Genomic DNA, 20,766 nt, shown 5'->3' on the forward strand with positions numbered 1-20,766 from the left:
AAGAAAGGGCCCAGCAAATAAACTCCCCAATAGAAGAAAGGTCGAGAGGCTATGATGGAGCTTAGCTCCTCTGCCGGTGCCTTATGAAAGTCTGTGTTTTCTTGGCATCTGAGGCACCTCTTCACTTATTCGCTGGCGTCGATCATCATAGTACACCCCTAATGTGGTGTCTACTACACCTCTCGTGTACCTCTTTTAAGACATACTCCGTTTGTTCGGGCCGCAAACACTTCAGCAGGGTTGACTGAGCCCTCTCTTGTATAACTGGTCTTGCACTACTGCATATTTAGCGGCATCTCTTCTTACGATCTTAGCTTCTTCCCTGTTTTCTGACAGCTTACCCTTCTCAAGAAATTGCTGGATTGGGTTGATCTAGGAGAGAGCTTCCTCTTGGCTTTAGGCCAAACACAAGGCCACCGATGGCGCCATTGTTCGGTTGTCCGCTGAACTGTTGGTGAAAAGATCGTTGGAGGTGAGGGTCAAAACCTGAGTGCGAGGGTTGAGATGTTGTGGGACCAATAGTCATCAATAGGTCGGCGGGTGGGGCCACCTACAAGGACACTCTGATACCAAAATAAGCCTCCGTACGAGGAGGTGGCTAATTTGAGTAAAAGTGACGTACCTGAGGAGAGGGTAAGTCCCTCTCCTTTATCTCTATCTGTTCGAGTGGGCCCTCTTACTCAGGTCCAACCCCTTAGAAACTTCCGCCAGCTGTCTGAATCTTCTCTTGTGAAGATCGAGTTACATCGAGGACATCTCATTGTACGGACAAGGTGCGAGTTCACTTAGTGAACCTCCAATTTTATATTGGGTTGGGCCAGAATATGTTTCTTTGTTTATTTGCTTTTTTTTTTTTCACTTTGTTTTTGTATTTCTAAAAAAATTATGGACAAGAAGAATAAAAAAGAAATATTAAAGAAATTTTATGACGATAAATATAGAATAATTTTATGATAAATAAACTTTTGAAAAAAATCATAGAAAAAAAGACAAATTTTTTAAGCTAAATACAAAAATTTTATAATAATAAATACATTTTTTATAAGGTAAACGCAAATTAAAAAAAAAACATTGAAAGCAAACAAAAAAATTATTAAGATAAAGACAGAAATTTAATTATGATAAACATATAAATCTTTTAAAAGTAAACACACAAACTTAATATATATATATATATATATATATATATATATATATATAAAATAAATAAATATTGAAATTTATTTACAATAAAACATACAACATTTATAAGAATAGGCTCAAAATTTTTTTAAAGTAAATATACAATATTTTTAGAAGAAAACAGAGGAAGCAAATACAAAAATTTCGTAACAATAAACATAGAACTTTCTTCAACATAAACACTGAATTTTTTTTTCCTACTAATTTGTTCATATACAATTGGAAGGTCTTCTAGGTACAATTATTGTATCTATCTCTTTGCAATAGACACTAATACACTAATTAAAATCACTATATATTCACTTCATTCAATTTGGTCTACAAACCTCTTCCGAACCCAGTGTTATTGACATAAGAAGCAGCCACACAAAGAAAAATCAGAAAATAATGAACATATTGCAAGAAAAAAAAAAGGTGAAAACTCAGGTGCAATTGACTTTAGGTGAAGTTGACTGCACTTGAGTTTCCAAAAAAAAAAATAGTGAATGTAGTCGGAGATGTTGAGATGAGGAAGAAGTTACAAAAGTTAAAAATTTATATGCGCCATTTACCGATTCACGTATACATTGAGCAAGTAATTCTTGTTGGAATGATTTTGAATAATAAATTAACGGATCAACTTAATTAAATTTAATTACTAAAAGGAAAAGTATAGGAGAACAATAATTCTAGTGAACAATATGAACAATGGGGTTACAAATGTAAATTATTCATAAATTTAATTAATGATATAATTAATTTAATTATACTAATAACCATTTTTCAAAATTTAAAAGGATAAGTCAAAATGGATTTAATTATACTAATAACCATTTAATTATACCAACTTGGGAACTAGCACACGTTTCTTATCCTTTCCATATCCCCTATCTCTTGGTTCCCAGCCCACCCACGCAGCCCTCCCTCCCTGTTCCAACGTCCGGCAGCCCCCAAGTGGAGAAATTTTTTTTTTCACTACACCCGTCAACCCGTGCACCGTGCAGCCCGACGTAGGTCACCGTGATCACGTCCTATGCAGCCCCTGCAGCCCAAGGCCTCCACCATTGCAGTCCCTGCAGCCCAAGGTCTCCACCTATCACAACCAATTTTAATGGAGCACAATTCCGTTGAACCGAGTTGTCTCGTGCCAGTTTCTTTTACCGGTGATTCGTTCGACGGAGAAAGTGAAGAGTTGGACAAGGTAAACAATGTATCTTGTTTCTTTTAGACGTATGTTTATTTTCATATAAATTAGATAGTTATTAAAAGCTCAACATTCTTAATCCATTATGATATTTTGTTACAAACGGAATAATTTGGATGGTGTTCTTGTTCATTCATGTGGTTATTAGTTAAAGTGTAATATATAAGTGGATGATCGGGTGAAAGGATTAGTTTGAATTTTTTCTACCTAAAAAGAGAAAAAAATTACATTTTTAGAATGGTGAAATGTTATAATACAATGTACTAGTTAGTTGTTACTACTTACTAGTTACAGATTGGGTTCTTGCTAAGTTTTTATAACTAGTTTCAATGAATCATGTGAAAAGTTCTAAAGAAGATGAAGTTAGAAATTTATTTACTAGATATGATGAAGTGTTACAATACCTCTTTAATAGGTCACCCTGACATGTTTTGAATATATGTATAGTGTTAAATATGAAAATTTTGCACATGGTTGCGACTAAAATTGTTACAATCCCCATCTGTATGCTATCAAACCATGCATGCACAGTGCACTAACAAGTTTGGATAAATATGGAAGAAAATTATAGGAGCTAATAACGAGACTGTTTACATGGTAGTAGAAGACTCTATTTTAGTTTGTGTAGTGATACCTGATATGTGGTGGATTTATGCATTCTGTATATAAATAATAGTTAACACAATACTAACTCATTAGGTGCCACTTTAGATTAATTCATGCATATTAATAAATTTTAATATCATATTTTTGGATATAGTATTAATAAATTCTATTTAGTTGATATTTTATTATAGTATCTACTTACTTTGTGTATGTTTGATTGTAGGCCATAGAATGTACGGAAATTACTGGGTTGGTTACGTCGATAGTGGGTTGGTTTTGATTGAGCTTGTTTGTTTCAGGATAATTGTGTAGAATCTGCTGTAAATCAAGCTTCGGAGGCTTCCGCTCAGCAGATTGCTAAGCAAGGACTTGGTAGATTCATGTCGCTCTTAAACTCCTTTGACAATACCTAGATTGTTTACGATATTGCATCCATTATGTTATATTAGAGGTCCCTTTTGTTAGGTCATACAACTCAATATGTATGTTTTATGGTCATTTTCTTTGTTTAGGTTTTCTATGATAAGAAAATTATGAAATTGGTATTTTCATCGCATTATCTTGATGCTACTCAAGTATCTGGCCTGTTTATACTTTTCTGGATGTCGATTGACTGGTTGTAGAATACTGTCTGCATAAATACATGTCGTATAATCTGTATTTTAACCATTTAATAAATTTGGGATGTTGTGTGCTTTTAACTTCGAGTGGCATGTCTAGGATGTTCGCTTTACTACGGTTATTGATTGTTATTTTTCTGGTGTTTGGATGGTTACTTCTTATCGGATTAGCTATTTGTTTTTGATTATTTAAATGTCATATAGTATGGATGTTCGATTCCTTAGGCTTGTGCATGGTTATTTTTTTTATATACGAGTGTCTTAGTAACTAAGATAAATAAAGCGGATGTTCGGTTTAGTAGGTTTGCATATAGTTATTTCTATTTGTTTCTGGATGGTTATTTAGTGTGTATCACGGATGGAATGTTATTATTCACGAGTTATAATGTGGATGTTCACCTCAATATATTACTGGATGGTTACTTTTAATGTTGATTACGAATGGCTAGTGATTAGTTACAGGATTTATAATGTGGATGTTCGCGTTATTAGGTGAGTAGATGGTTACTTTTAGTGTGGATACAAAATTGCATGTTATTACTTACAATAGTTATAATATGGATGTTCACTGGCTTAGGTTTGTGGATGGTTATTTCTAATTGTGCCAGTATGATTTTTGCCTTTGAATTGCGAATTGTTTTTTTTAGTGTGTATTACGAATGGTGTCTTAGTGGTATATCGCGGATGGTCGGCTTAGTAGGATAGAGTATGGTTATTTCTATAGGTTTCGGGTGTTTATTTATAAAACTTAAGAGTTGTCTGTTATTAGGTTTTGGAATGAAAAAAAAATTTTTTAACTTTGTCAACCAACTTGCAAACACTTGGGAAAAATTTTTAACCATGGGTTAATGAATAAAATGAGAATTACAATGTAATGAGAGTACATAGGCAGTAAGAATACAAAGGCATAACACCCACAGTGGTGTGCAGTAAGAGTACATAGGCAGTTTTAAAAAATTTCAAGTTACAAAAGGTCCTTGCAAGTAGCTGCTTTAAAAAATTGAACTTCTAAGTACCTAAATCACCAAAACAAGTCTTAATATAACCAGCTTTCGCAACATCAACAAGTATTACCTAAATGATGTAGATCATGTCACATTTTTTCAATCCATCCTTTCATACAAAATTGAACATCTGTTATTTATAGAAATTAACGTCCATCATATGAACCAGAAACAGACAAAGAAAACAACACTAAAATTTCAAGCCAGGCTCCAACAAATTTCAAACATCTTTGCCTTAATCCAAGGAACCATGAACCATTTGATATTACTATTCATGCTATAATTTTAAAAAAAAAAAACATATCAAAATCAACAGCATAACACCCCACAGTTGATTGGAGTAAGAGTACATAGCTAGTTTAAAAAAAAAATTAAATATTAAACAAGATCCTTGTAAGCATAGCAATTAAAAATTGAAGTTCTAATTACGTAAGTCACCAAAACAAGTCCTAATATTAATTGGGATGGTTATCAAATATGCTGATCAACATGTAAATATAGTATTTGCACGGTTAGATTCAACACCAAAAGTACTTTTACTTATATCCATTCCAATCAAATGGATCAAAATGCAAGTGGACATTTGAGGATGAAGTAAAATACACTTTTAGCTAATACTAAAAAAAAGTAAATTTATCCCAAATTATACTTACAATTTTTATGTAAAATAAACCAACAGGATTCCAATTCAAGCCTATCTCTTCTTTATCAAATATTCATAATCAGAGTATTTAACAGTTTCTAAATTTTGACAGCCTCTTAGGTTAGGTTTTGGAATGAAAAAAAAAATTAATTTTGTCAACCAACTTGCAAACACTTGGGAAAAATTTTTACCCATGGATTAATAAATAAAATGAGAATTACAATGTAGTGAGAGTACATAGGCAATAAGAGTACAAAGGCATAACACCCACAGTCGTGTGCAGTAAGAGTACATAGGCAGTTTTAAAAAAATTCAAGTTACAAAAGGTCCTTGCAAACGTAGCTACTTTAAAAAATTGAACTTCTAAGTACCCAAATCACCAAAACAAGTCCTAATATTGACCAGCTTTAGCAACATCAGCAAGTACTACCTAAATGATGTAGATCATGTCACATTTTCTCAATCCATCATTTCTTACAAAATTAAACACCTGTTATTTATAGAAATTAATGTCCATCATATGAACCAGAAACAGACAAAGAAAACAACACTAAAATTTCAAGCCAGGCTCCAACAAATTTCAAACATCTTTGCCTTAATCCAAGGAACCATGAACCATTTGATATTACTATTCGTGCTATAATTTAAAAAAAATAAACATATCAAAATCAACAGCATAACACCCCCACAGTCGATTGGAGTGAGAGTACATAGCCAGTTTAAAAAAAAATTAAATGTTAAACAAGATCCTTGTAAACATAGCAATTAAAAATTGAAGTTCTAATTACGTAAGTCACCAAAATATGTCCTAATATTGATTGGGATGGTTATCAAATATGCTTATCAACATGTAAATATAGTCTTTGCACGGTTAGATTTAACGCCAAAAGTACTTTTACTTATATCCATTCCAATCAAATGGATCAAAATGCAAGTGGACATTTGAGGATGAAGTAAAATACACTTTTAGCTAATACTAGAAAAAAGTAAATTTATCCCAAATTATATTTACAATTTTTATGTAAAATAAACCAACAGGATTCCAATTCAAGCCTATCTCTTCTTTATCAAATATTCATAATCAGAGTATTTAACAGTTTCTAAATTTTGACAGCCTCTTAGGTTAAGTTTTGGAATGAAAAAAAAAATTTTAAACATCATCAACCAAGTTACAATCACCTGGAAAAAATTTTCAACCATACGCTTAATGAATAAATTGACCATCCTATCTATATTCATTAAACAACTCACAAAGCAACATATTCATAGCACGTGCCTCATACGAATTGCTGACTTACTAATAACCGAAGGCAAAACAAAACCAAATACAGTAACTCGTTAAAATACAAGACGCGGAAACCCGGATGCTCATAAACATGTACGTATCATTATTCCTTCCCACTACATTTCGTTCACAAACAAAAGGATAAGTCAAACAGACCCAAGAATTTCCGAAAGCAACAAAACCCTTCCAAGCAGCCAGAACATAAAAGTTACTGTAAACATCTAAACATTCAATATACGGTTATCGGTTCTCTGACCTTCAATCTGGGAAGAGAAACACACCCCACGACTTCTCTTGTTGCACCCGTTAATGACTCCAACCAAGGCGAACATGCAACGGCTACAACCTAGGGAGACTGCGGTTAAAGGCCAACGCCGGAGGTTTCTGGGCGATTTCCACTCGAGGGGGCCAGGGATTCTCCTCTGCTGCTGGTGGTCTTCGCAATAGAGGCGCTGGCGGATGCTCGGTACGACGATTGGTAGGATGAACTACGGGTAGCAGCAAAAAAGGAGCGGCTAATGGGGAAGGTCCTCCTTCGTCAATGCCGTTCGAAATAGCGGGGAGGGAAGATTAACGTTTCCTTTCCTGAAGGGTGTTCGAAAATTAGGGAAGGGGAAAGGTTTTGACTGTTGGGTCAAAGAAAGGGGGAGTGGATGGGATGATTACAATGATATTAATTAAGATAATTAAAATTAGGATTTAAGAAATGGAGTGTTTATCAGTGTACCTATGTTATTAATCTAATTGGGCTAACTATTAAGGCCCGTTGTTCATATTGTTCCCCAAAGTCATTGTCCCCCTAGCATAAACATCAATTAAATAAAAACATACTACACTTCTAAATTATTCACCTAAATCTTAATATTAGAATAACTATCTGCACACCTAGTAAAATGAACATCCGATAGAAAAAGGGCATACAAGTATAGAAAGAGTCAAACTACTACTTACAGAACAACGGAACAAAGAATAGACTAATAGAGCCTTGTCTTATTGGTACTATTATAAATTATGCTTGAATTAAATTCATTTATACTTAAATATTTATTGATGAATTCACTCGTAATCTTCTTAGATTTTTCCTGATTCTTTATGTATCTTAGTCATTGGATTATCTTTCTTTTGGTTCAACTTTTCAACTGTATACTTTTCTAGCATTATTTTCCTAATAAAAATACTCTTAACAATCACTTTTTTGTGATGTGGGGATTTAAATATCTTGATGTGATATTATTTTGGGAGGAGAATATAATGTTAACCAGTTTAGAAGGCGTTGATGTACATATATAACTTCTTTACAAGTTGGCATTGGACATGTTTACCCTTCATCTCACCATGAAGCTTTAGAGAAAATTATGGTACTTACTGTTTTGTTACTCAAGCTTCATTAGCGTATAGTATGATCCTTGCAAGCAAACACAGGTTCAGAAACCCTAACACATTTTCAAAAATCTTATGGGTTGCTCTACTATAAAGATGTAAATATATAAAGATATATAGAGATTTTATCTTATGGTGACACATGCTATGGTTAAAGGAGTATAGTGTCTGATTTGTACTAGCTGCGGATGACTTTGGGAACTTGAGTTGAGAGGTTGTTGTGGCATAACGAGATTTTGTGAAATTGGATTCCGTTGGGTGCTCTGGCTTTCGGGCCTCAGTTTATGCCTCAAATGTTATATATATATGATAATGAATGTTGGGTCTATAAATGATAATATAAAGGTTATTCAAGCAATGTAAGTTTTTTCATTCAAAAATATTTTTGAGAAAAAAACGCATTTCTTATAAATCACGTTGATGAACATTAAATAATAGTAATAAAAAAACTCAACCATAACTAAGTAATTTTTGCACCTGCATGATGAAAAGAAATTGACAACTGGAGGTGGAGAGGAGAGGAAGAGAACAATACAATTAAGTATGTAACTGAAGCAAAAGCACTTATGTTCATACCAAATATATCAACTTCTTTATTTTTTAATCATCATAAATTCATATTTATATGATCATAGTATATTTAAAAAGTTAAAAAATAATAATTAACATAAAAGGCATCTATAATTATAACAGCTAAATTTTTTTTTACAATAATGTCATACTACTTATTTTTAAAAAAAAATTATGTCTATAGACATATAAATATAATTGCTTCTTGTTCGTCCTACTTCGACTCGCAATTAAAATTGTCCAATGTGAAAATGACAACATAATTTAAAATCCTTTTTTTGCCAGTTTTATTTCAATCAGAATAATTTTTATAGATATTTAAAAATATTAAATAAACTCCGCCTATGTTATACCTGCAGCACATAGCCGATCCCAAACCTGAATAAAGGAGGAGGGTTGTGTTAGGTTTTCAATAGCCAACATAAAAACATAATAGAATCTTCATGACATGGATCAAAGATGTTATTGCACTAAAGTTAGGTCGTTGCTCGGAAGCAACGCGCTGTATGGCTTGCATACAATGTCAAATGAGCAAGAGCCGCAACATCGGTGCCCGGGTGTAATGTTAAATGAGCAAGGATTCCCGTGTTTTCGTGAATGGACGAGAGTAAGTAAGTTAGTTCACAAAGAAAAAAGTAAAGGTCGAAGCGACAAAAGGTTGAGATTTGGGATATGGAAGATAGGCATTCTAACAGGAAAATCCATGGAGGTGGAGGATACCATGACAAGGAGAAATATTAACATCATGTGCCTACAAGAAACAAAATGGGTCGGTACGAAGGCTAGGGAGTTGGATACTGTAACACACTTACTTTTAACACATCATGATCGTACTAAAAGTTCAGGTGTTACTTACGTCTAATCTTTTAACTTGTTACTATATTTATTTAATATCAAGCCTACTTCATAAATATGAACCGAGTCTTTAATTATTAATGCGAAAAGTCTGTACTTTAAAATCACATAGTCACATATCATATTCACATAATAATAAATACATTGACTTATTTACAATGGAAAAACAACCATTTGTACCCATAAACTTTACGAACGCTGACAAAAGTACCCACTAAAGAAGGAAACTAATGTTGTATCCATCAAAGATGGATTCCGTACGAAAAAAGTACCCAAATCCTAAATTTATGTTGACTTTTTAATAAAATTCCAGAATTACCCACACCATTATCTTCAACCCCTCCTCTCTTTTTTCCCAAATTTCAAACACCTTCATTGCCTAAAAATCGTAAACTCAATACCTAAAAACCCCAAATTACCATTTTCCTAACCCTAATCTCAATACCCCTTTCAGCAAATTTCAACCCTCTCTTTATTCTTTTCATCAATTTTACCACCTCCTTCACCAACACCATCATCACCGCCACCGTCAACAACCGTCAGCCTCATCTTCCTCCTTTTTCACTATCACAGTCCATAAACAACAACAACTTCACTCTAACTTTTAATTTTACTTCTCATAATCACTTCTAATCTCAAATCCTATCAACACTTTATTACCGTCATTACCATCACCACCCTTCCTCCATCACTTTCAATACAATGTCAGAAGGAGAAGCACCTTTGGATGCTAAAAATTGAAACTTTGGCAAGATCATTTTGGTGGGGTCGCATGTGAGTAACACAGGAATCTTGCACATGATGGTGGTGATTTGGGAGAGTGAGAAAGTTCAATTTTGTTAATTATATAATAAATTTATAATTTGTATTGTTGTAAATATAGGACATTTTTTCCATGGAGTCCATGAGGTTGAAGTGGACCAATGAGGAGTTGAATCGCACCACAGGACCTTGCGCGCTGGATCTCAGTTTAGTCTCACTTCCGGAGCTTCTCCATCTAGCGTTGCGTGGGAACGGATGGATTGCCTGGTTGCCTTGTTGTCGTCTTTGTCATCGTCAACGTGGAAAGATGGCAGCAGTGGTGGTTAGTAGAGTAGTAGAGAATAGAAGGTGGTTAAGGTAGTGTCAATGGAGGTGTTTGAGATTTGGGAAAGAAGAGAGGAGGGGTTGAAGATAAAGAATGGGGTAATTCTGGAATTTTATTAAAAAGTCAACATAAATTTAGGATTTGGATACTTTTGTCGTACGAAATCTATCTTTGATGGATACAACGTTAGTTTTCTTCTTTAATGGGTATTTTTATCAGCGTTCATAAAGTTCATGGGTACAAATGGTTGTTTTTCTTATTTACAATTCTTTAAACACAAATCCTACCCCTCTAATAACCAAATAATAAAGGTGTTTGCTACGGTACGATCATAAATTCATACGTACAGATACGTTTAAAGAATAAATGACCATTTGTACCCATGAGAGATAAAAACGCTGACATTTGTACCCATGATAGCTCAAAACTAACCTTATACCCATGAGAGATGCTGTCCGTGCCTTGGATCTGAGCTTGGTTCGTGCCTTTCCGAACCTACGTGGCACTCCCAAACCCTCCCCCCCCAATCTGAGCCAACCATTCACCATCATCATCTTCATATTCTTCACCGTCACCATAACCTCCATCACCATCACCTCAGCACCGCCACAGCCACCTCCCTTCACCACAACCTCCGGCGACAACCCACACCGCCGCGCCCCTTTCTCTTCTTCTTCCCCTCTTCTCACCTCTGCTAAGCCCAGAAACCACAGCGCCAGCTCCTTCTCTGGCCACTCAAACCCTTCAATTTCTCATCATCCATATCTCCATGAATCCTAGCAAAATTTCGAAGAGCCTCCCAAATGTCATCTTCAGGCTGAAATGGCTTACTCTCAATAAACTCCTCAGCTTCATTCAACTGACTGGCATTACCCAGAATGTTAATGACCTCCATGTAATGCTCCATGGTGGGAACAATTCCATACTCCTTCATTGATTCAAAGTGCAATAATCCTTCCTCTACAGCTTCTTCCCTTGCACACGCAGCCAAAACCAATGCAAAAGTTTCACTCTCAGGCCGTATCCCTGCCTCCTTCATCTCCTGAAAAACCAACAAAGCATCATCACCAGCTCCATTTTCAGTGTATCCAATGATCATCAAGTGCCAAGAACTCATGTTTCTCTCTGGCATTCGATCAAACACCTTGCGTGCAATATTCATGTTACCACATTTCCCATACATTCCAATCAACCTATTGTTCAATTCAACCTCCCCTCGAAACCTCGATCTTCTCAAGAACTCATGAACCCTTTTCCCAGACTCAAGCGACCTCGTACCCTCGCACAAATTCAACATGACGAGAAAAACACCATAATCAGCAACAGAACCTTGACCCATGAGTTCCAAAGCTTCAGCAAGCTTACCCTCTTCGCACAACTCAATCAAATTAACGTTCAGGGTGGTTGCATCAAACAGCGCGTTTTGGCAGTTCTGGTCGACCCTATTATGAGTATTATCAAGTTTGGGTTTTGGTTCTCTGGGAAGATTCTCCTTCCATGAAGTTTGGGTCTTTTGAGCGAAACAACCAGTGGGGGTGGCGTTTTTACGGCGGGGTTGGACCTTGTTGCTATTGGTGGTGGGGTTCTTGGAATCGGGAACGGCGTAGGAGCATAGAGGAGTGGAAGGGAGAGAGCAATTGGAGGGCTTCAGAGGAGAGAAGTGTGGGAATTTGGAATGGGATGAGATGACGGTGTTTAATTTGCGGGGAACGGGTTCCAGTGACGCCATTGATGAGTGGAGTTTGAGCTCCATGGAGTTCTGATTTTGGAGGCTGTGTGGAACAATTGCAGAAGAATAATTTTCCATCCCTACGTTTTTTCCTGAGTTCTGTTTCTTTCATTGTATTGTTTTTAGTTCATTTTGCTTAATTTGGTTAGTTAGAAATGCATGTTAGTGGATTTAGGTGTGTTTTGATTCATGCTGGTGTTTGAAAATTTTGCTGTTTTGGTGGAGAGGAGGAGCTGGCGCTGTGGTTTCTGGACTCAGCGGAGGTGAGAAGAGGGGAAGAAGAAGAGAAAGGGGCGCGATGGTGTGGGTTGTCGCCGGAGGTTGTGGTGAAGGGAGGTGGCTGTGGCGGTGCTGAGGTGATGGTGATGGAGGTTATGGAGGTTATAGTGATGGTGATGGTGGAGAAGATGAAGATGATGATGGTGAATGGTTGGCTCAGATTGGGGAGAGGGTTTGGAAGTGCCACGTAGGTTCGGAAAGGCACGAACCAAGCTCAGATCCAAGGCGGGGCACTTTTGTCACACGGGCAGCATCTCTCATGGGTACAAGGTTAGTTTCGAGCTATCATGGGTACAAATGTCAGCGTTTTTATCTCTCATGGGTACAAATGGTCATTTATTCTACGTTTAAAATATGGACAAATAACAATAAGGGTATTTTATAAGGGTATTTTAGTAAAATGAGTGATATAATATATATTTTCTTTTAAAAAAGAGGTAATGACCAAATCAGTACGCGAAAAATTCAAACGCTGACATTTTGGTACCTCACTATTGTTATTGACAAAATGGTCCTTAAAAGATTTTAAAATTTGACAAGCGTATCCACGAGTTTACCGGAGCACATTTCCGGCAAGCACAGTGCTGACATGGCCATTGCGTTTTGATGACATGGCAAATACCCCCCCAACCCTAATTCTTCTCCTTCTCCTTCCCCCTCCCCAACACACTCCCCACTTCCCCTTCCTGAATGCATTCTCCCCCTTCCCCAACCCTAATCCTTCCCTCCCCCTCTCTAACCCTAATTCTTCTCCTTCTCCTTCCCCCCCTCCCCAACGCACTCCCCCCTTCCCCTTCCTGAATGCATTCTCCCCCCTCCCCAACCCTAATTCTTCCCTCCCCCTCTCTAACCCTAATTCCCCATCTCTAATGCACTTCCCCCCTCCTCAGTCCAAAATCCCCCTTTCTAAACCCTAATCCCCTTCCCTTACCTCTTTGAATTCTAATCCCTTTCCCAACACAGTGTCTCACACTCTCAACTCACTCTCCCCCAAAACAGCAGTAGAGCTCAACCTTCTCAGTCTTACAGAGCCAGTGTCATCGACACTGCGCTGTCGTCATCTCGTCGTCGGGTCTTCTGCGTCCGCCAGTGTCTCCTTCGTAGCATTGCGTTGTCTGCACGCCTTCACCGTTGTCGCCTTCACTGCTTGTATCTACTTGCTGCTAGCCCCCAGTCGTTGCCATGCCTCCTCTGTCTGGGTTCCATCTTGGCTCTATCGTGTCCTGCCCCCTCTGTGTCCGGTGTTCTTCTTCTATTCTTGCTTTGGTGGTGTCTGTATTAAGTTTTATTTTATTTTATTTTATTTTATTTTGATTATTGTATATGAATTTATTTCTGAGTTTTATGGTGATTAATCTTTTTGAATGATAATTTAACCTAAAAATTTGGGACAATTTATGATTTGGGGCAACTCTGTTGATGTTGAGGTTGTTGTTGCTGTGAATGGTGGTGTTGAGGGAGTGAGAGGAAAGTGTGCGTTGGGAAAGGGGGAGTGGTGGAGAGAGAGAGAGAGAGAGAGTGGTGGAGGTTGTTGTTGCTGTTGATGTTAAAGTTGTTGTTGCTATGAATGGTGGTGTTGAGGGAGGAAGGGAAAGTGTACGTTGGGGAGGGGCTTGTGATGCGGCGGGGACTGCGATTAGGGAGAAGTGTGCGTTGGGGATGGGGGCTGCGACAGGGAGGGAGAGGGAAGGGGAGGGAGTGTGCGTTGGGGAGGGAACTTTGGGGGTGGTTTGCCAAGTCACCAAAACACGGTGGCCACATCAGCACTGTGCTTGCCGGAAATGTGCTCCGGTGAACTCGTGGGTACGCTTGTCAAATTTTAAAACCTTTTAAGGACCATTTTGTCAATAACAATAGTGAGGTACCAAAATGTCAGCGTTTGAATCTTTCGGGTACTGATTTGGTCATTACCTCTTTAAAAAAATTAGATGTTGATGTGGAAAATAAATTTCACATGGCTTACGTATCGGTACGTATAAATTTATGATCGTACCGTAGCAAACACCAATAATAAAGGTCAAGGGAAAATTAAATTCTAGGACTAAACTAAATACAGAAAATAAAAACACATATATACATTAAAGCTCTATAGTCGGTCGTGGCTTCGCGCTAAAGCTTCCTGAACCTGTCACTGAAAAAAAATTTCTATAAGGGAGTGAGAACATCATCCTCAAAAGGATTTTCAGTAGAGGGTTTAAGAATTGTTATAAGAGGATATTTAAAAGAAAAATGTTTTTCAATTGCACTGATTATCTCTCGTCTTATGAATCTTTTTTTTAAAACCAATTGTTAATGATCTAAAACATTTTCAAAGAAACAATATTTAATTTTTCAGAAATCCAAAACCCTTCTTTTCTTGTAAGAAAAATCATAATCAATTTCCTATACGGTATGAATGACCAACCTGTTCCAAACATAGGTTCATTAAGTTTATGTTGAACCAGCTTGATTTTTTATACTTTACTAACAACTCAATCAAAAACCAATCACAGTCTTCAGCCCTTCACATAATCAATCAACACAATCATCATCTCATTACCATTAATCTCAAAAGTATCACATCATAACAAACATAGACAAAAAGACAAGGAAATCACAGGTATAGATAGCAGTTATAGTATATAGCTCAGATAACAGTTAATAACAGTTTAACAATTAACCAAACCAAAATAAATTCAAACTCAAGCAAAGCATACAAATGCATATGATGCATACCTGTCCTATGGCTGATGATATCATTTGTCGGTTATATAGCCAACCCCGACAAGGGGTGAAAGATATAGAAAGACCTAAGAAGATCATCTATGAGGTGGTCAAACGAGATCTCACATAAATGGTCTCTCTGTAGACATAATACATGATAAAATTCAATGGCGTCGTTTGATTCATGTAGTCGACTCCACCTAATGGGACAAATACTTTGTTGTTGTTGTTGTATTTAGAAATATTAAAGAAACAATATTATTGTTTATTTTCTGTTTCTATTATTTTGTTAAAAATATAAATAAAACAACCAAAAAATTAAATATTAATAAATTATTATTTTCTTACAAAATTAATAATATATATGTAATCTTTTGAATAGTATATATTTTAATAATATCTATATAATTTTATAGAGTAAACTACCATTTGTACCCACGAAAGTTGAAAATGCTAACATATCTACCCATAGAAAAAGGAAATTACCATTTGTACCCATGAAAAATGATTTTTACAAGCAAAATTATCCAAATCCTAAAAAATTACCTAAATTTCCTAAATTACCCTTATCTTCACCACCACACCACCTCCTTCACCCAAACTCCTTTCTAACCCTAACCCTCTTCACCCAGCCACCACCCCTCTTTCCCTTTCTAACACACTCTCACCATTACTTCCGACTCAGTCCCCACCGCTACTCCAATGGCTCCTTGCCACACCCTCCTCTCTTTCATCCTCACAGTCACAACAACACTTGCTGCCGCTTCCCCGGAGAAGAAGAGCACCTTCATGGTGCAAGTACACCATGAAGCCAAGCCCTCCATCTTCCCAACCCACAAGCACTGGTACGCTTCCCACTAACCACTCCATCATCCTCATCTACTCATCACCTTACCACCATCACCACCACCACTAACCCCAAATTGCCTCTGTTTCCATTCTTGCAACCTCCAGTGTCAGTGTCAGTGACCACCCCTCCTTCTCTTCTTCCCTGTCTCGCTCTTGCCGAATAGAGGACCTTCGCACCCACCCCGCCCCTGCTTCGCCGCCGCTAGCAACCCTAGAGCCGCAGTGCCCCTTCTCCTCTTTTCACCGCCGACCACCCTCACCAACCGGGGCTACCTTCTCTTCATCACCGAACCAGTGCCCCTGACGGGCCACCGCGCCAGCCGCCACTACCGCAGTCCCCTTTGCGAACCAAATTCGCGGTGAGCTCTCTCTCTCTCTTTCTGTCTCTTTCACCATTTTTCTTTTCTCCCAGAAAAAGTGAATCCAAATACATGAGGCTTCTGTATTTGATTGTTCAGATTTGATCCTCTCTCCTCACTCTCTTCTCACCTTGGATCTGTGTTCTTTTTCGCCCTATTTCTATTAGCTTTCTCCATGACACCCTTTTCAATGTTTTGTTCCCTCAAACAGCTTCAGATTCAGCTGAAACCAAGATCCAATTTTGACTCTCACCCATCGTCATCTATTTCAAATTCCTCTCTGGGGTGATTTTGATTCCTCCAAAGGTGAAGGTTATGGTGATGAAGGAGTGGCAATGAGGTGGTTTATGGCAGAGGTGGTTTGTGGCAGAGAAATGGAGGTTAGATCGGAGAGTGTTCATGTGATGCGAAGAGAGAGATGGGGGATGATGCTAGCAATGGTAATGATAAGGGTATTTTGGGGTTTTTAGATAATTTTTTAGGGTTTGGATAATTTTGCTTGTAAAAATCATTTTTCATGGGTACAAATGGTAATTTCCTTTTTCTATGGGTAGATATGTCAGCGTTTTCAACTTTCGTGGGTACAAATGGTAGTTTACTCTAATTTTATATTACGTAGTAATATTTTAAAAAATAAATATTTAACATATTTTTTTATCTTAAACTAAAATAATTTATCATATGTCAAGTAATATAGATAAAATTTAATTATTTTATATTTTATATATTGAAATAAAAAATTTTAATATGAATTTATTTTTAACATAAAAAATGTTACTCTATACTTATTGAATTTAATAATAAAAAAGATTCATAATTTTTTATATGTTGATATGTTCTGTATTGTTTATTTAAATTTACTCTAAAAATAGAAATGTTATTATTTGTGTAGTAATATGCTCTATATTAATTAAAGTCTTTTAATATTTTTTTATAACATTAATTAATTTTTATTTTATAAAATCTAATAATATATAAAAATAACATATTTAATGTGTACAAAATTATTGATCTCATATTCTCATTTTAGACACCCCATCTAAAAAAGACTCCATAAATATAATGAAAGAAAATTAGATATCCTATATTTTTTGTATACAAAGGGGCCAAAGGTCTAAGATCCCCTATTTTAATATATTATTCTGGGTTAATGTTCAAATTCGTCCTTGAAAGATCACGCGATCTTCATTTTCATCTCCGAATGATTTTTTTAATCAAATTAGTCCCTGAAAGATAAACTGTTAGTCAAATTAGTCCTTCCGTCAATTGAATGATGACGTGTCACGTTAAGTGCCACGTGGCATGATGATGTAACACGTCACGTGTCACTTAACATATAAAAAAGTTTTTTATTAGTCAAAATAGTCCTTGAAAGTCCATACGTAAGTCATTTTCATCCCTCAAATTTTAAAAATTAGTCAAACTAGTCCTTATATAATTTTTTTTTATTTTTTTTCATAAAATTATCTATCTCCTTTAATTCTTCTCAAAATCTCTCTTATTCTTTTCTATTCTAAAACTTTTTTCTTACATTACTACATTTTGCTGGAATATATATATATACTCAAAATTGAAATGTATGTATTTATTAACCTAAACAAAGTTATATGCTCAAAATCAAAATTTATGTATGTTAACATAAACAAAGTTATACCACTATTTTTTTTCTACTACATCTTTTTTTTTCCATTACGATATTACTTATATATAGGATGTAATGGTAGTGATACTTAGAGTCAAAATTCAAGAATATCCACAAATTTTGCTTCAATTCCAAACTTTACAAAATATTAAAAATTTGTTGGTTAATTATTATTAGGGGTAAGTACTGTTTTGGTCCCTAAAGTTTAGGGCCAGAATCGAAATCGTCCCTCTTCTAATTTTGGATTTAAAATCATCCTTAATGTTTTTTATTGTATTAAAATCGTCCTTATAATTTTTTTTGGACAAAAATACCCTCACCGCTACCAACACAATTACCTCCTCCACCACCACCACCACCACCAACACCAACACCAACACCAACACCACCGCCACCGCCATCGCCACCGCCACAACCAGCACCAACACCACCACAGCACCACCAACACCACCACCACTACCACCACCACCACCACCACCATCACCACCACCATAGCAAACAACAAACAGAGATCAATTAACAAACTTCTTCCATCAATAGCAAACAACAATTTAGAAATCAAGAAATTCAGAAATCAAGAAAACCAACAACTCAAAACCAACAATGATTCAACAAATAAAAAATTCAACAAATCAAGAAGCAGAAGAAGCAGAAGACGAAGCAGAAACAGAAATCGAAGCAAGAAGCAGAGGCGGCGAGCAGCAGCGGCGAGGCGGCGACCAACAGCGGAGCGGAAGCCGACGACGACGAGGAGGTCACGGCGGCGACCTCCCTGTTTCTCCCCCCTTCTTTCTCTCTCCACCCCTGGTAGCGTGGTGAGGACGATGGCGGCAGCGCGGCGAGGACGCGGTGGTGATGAAGGCGCGGCGGCTCCAAGCCCGTGACCCCCCTCACTCGCAATCCATCTCTCTTCGTGGTTCTGCTCACGATGGCACGAGGCAAATGGCGTGATGGTGGCGGCAACTGAAGCACGAACGGCGGCGACAGGGTCTGACGGCAGCAACGCGAGCAGCAGCGAGCTGCTCCCTCCCCGGCGCCATCCCCCTCCCCCCCTTCCTTGCCCCTGCACCTTCGTATACCCCCTACCCACGCGTTTTCTTCCCCCTTCCCCAAACACGCGTTTTGTTTTTTTTTTATTTTATAAATTTTATTATTAAAATAGGAATAGGGGTAGTTTAGGAATTAAATTAAAAATTTTAATAAAAAGGACGATTTTAATAAAAAAAAAAAACCTTAAGGATGATTTTAAATCCAAAATTAGAAGAGGGACGATTTCGATTCTGGCCCTAAACTTTAGGGACCAAAACAGTATTTACCCCTTATTATTATTATTATTATTATTATTATAAACGAATTGCTTCTTAAGCGTAATATGTGCAAACATCATAATAAATTTGTGTGTTTCATATGTTTGAGATAGATTATATAATTTTTCTTTTAATTTCACAAATCAATGAGATAAAATGAAATAGAAAATATTATACCTATGCATAACACATGCTACTCCGCACTAGTACATTATATAAATAGATATGCTTCGTATTAAAATAAAATTCCTTTTGTTTTAAATGAAATATTTAAAAAATTATATTAGAATATTAAGATTCAAAAAGTGAGTCCATAAACCAATTTTTCAATTATTGAGTTTTACTATATAAATTAAATAATAATAAAAGTTATAATTTTAAAAAATTTAAAAGATTTAAAATTTAAAATAATTACTATATTATTTAGTAAAATTTAAAATATTAAATTTTTAAATATATAATCAACAATAATTTGATAAACTCGTTTAAATAAAAAAAAATTCACATAAAAAATTACAATTTGAAAATGTAAAATTTTAAAATACAAATGACAAAATAACTTTATAAAAATTTAATTATTTTTATTATTTTATGTAAAGAGAATTTTGTTTATTAAGATTTAAAAAATAATATTAAAATTAGTAGTATAAAAAAATATTATAAATTTAATATTATAAAAAAATTATATAAGGATTAGTTTGACTAATTTTTAAAATTTGAGGGATGAAAATGACTTACGTCTGGACTTTCAAGGACTATTTTGACTAATAAAATTTTTTTTATGTCAAGTGACACTGACCTATCACGTGGCGTGCCAGGTGTTACTGACCTGCCACGTGGCGTGTCACGTCATCATGCCATGTGGCACTTAACGTGACACGTTATCATCCAATTGACGGAAGGACTAATTTGACTAACAGTTTATCTTTCAGGGACTAATTTGATTAAAAAAATCATTCGGGGACGAAAATGAAGATCGCATGATCTTTCAGGGACAAATTTGAACATTAACCCATACTATTCCCTTCAAAATATTAACACTCCTAATATTTAACATTCATATAAATACACCTCTATGGAGCCAACAAACTCCTGCCACCAAAATCCAACAAGAGGCCACTCATTAGCCATAGTATGAGGAGCCTACTTATCAGTAGGGGTGGGCATGGTTTGGATTTTTATAAATCCAAACTGGATCCATTTCAGAACCAGTTTTATGGTTCATAAAACTAAACCAGAATTGGATTGAAGAGAGAAATCGGTTCTAAATCGGTTTGAAAAAATAAAAACCGATTTTAAACTGGTTTTAGAATTTAAATCCGGTTTTACCTACAAACCGGTTTTAAATTCAGTTTTATGTATAAAACCGGTTTTAAATCCGGTTTTTTTTTAAATCCAAATCTAAAATCTGGTTTTTTTATAAAATCCAGTTTTAAAACCAGATTTTTTAACCAAAAATTCAGTTTTAAAACCAATTTTTGAA

The 20,766-nt window shown here is 35.9% G+C and overlaps 1 protein-coding gene across 1 annotated transcript; it reads right to left on the reverse strand.

Annotated features, from left to right (window-relative positions):
- Positions 1-11,109: 11,109 nt before the first annotated feature.
- On the reverse strand, positions 11,110-12,207 carry LOC110268474 (pentatricopeptide repeat-containing protein At2g15690, mitochondrial-like). The gene has a single exon (XM_021114662.2). It carries the CDS (start codon positions 12,166-12,168, stop codon positions 11,110-11,112), a length of 1,059 nt encoding a protein of 352 aa, XP_020970321.2. The 5' UTR covers positions 12,169-12,207.
- Between the last annotated feature and the right edge of the window lie 8,559 nt (positions 12,208-20,766).

Source organism: Arachis ipaensis, chromosome B10 (assembly GCF_059453495.1).
Source record: "Arachis ipaensis isolate K30076 ecotype BB chromosome B10, ASM5945349v1, whole genome shotgun sequence".
In the NCBI taxonomy this organism is placed as follows: Eukaryota; Viridiplantae; Streptophyta; class Magnoliopsida; order Fabales; family Fabaceae; genus Arachis; species Arachis ipaensis.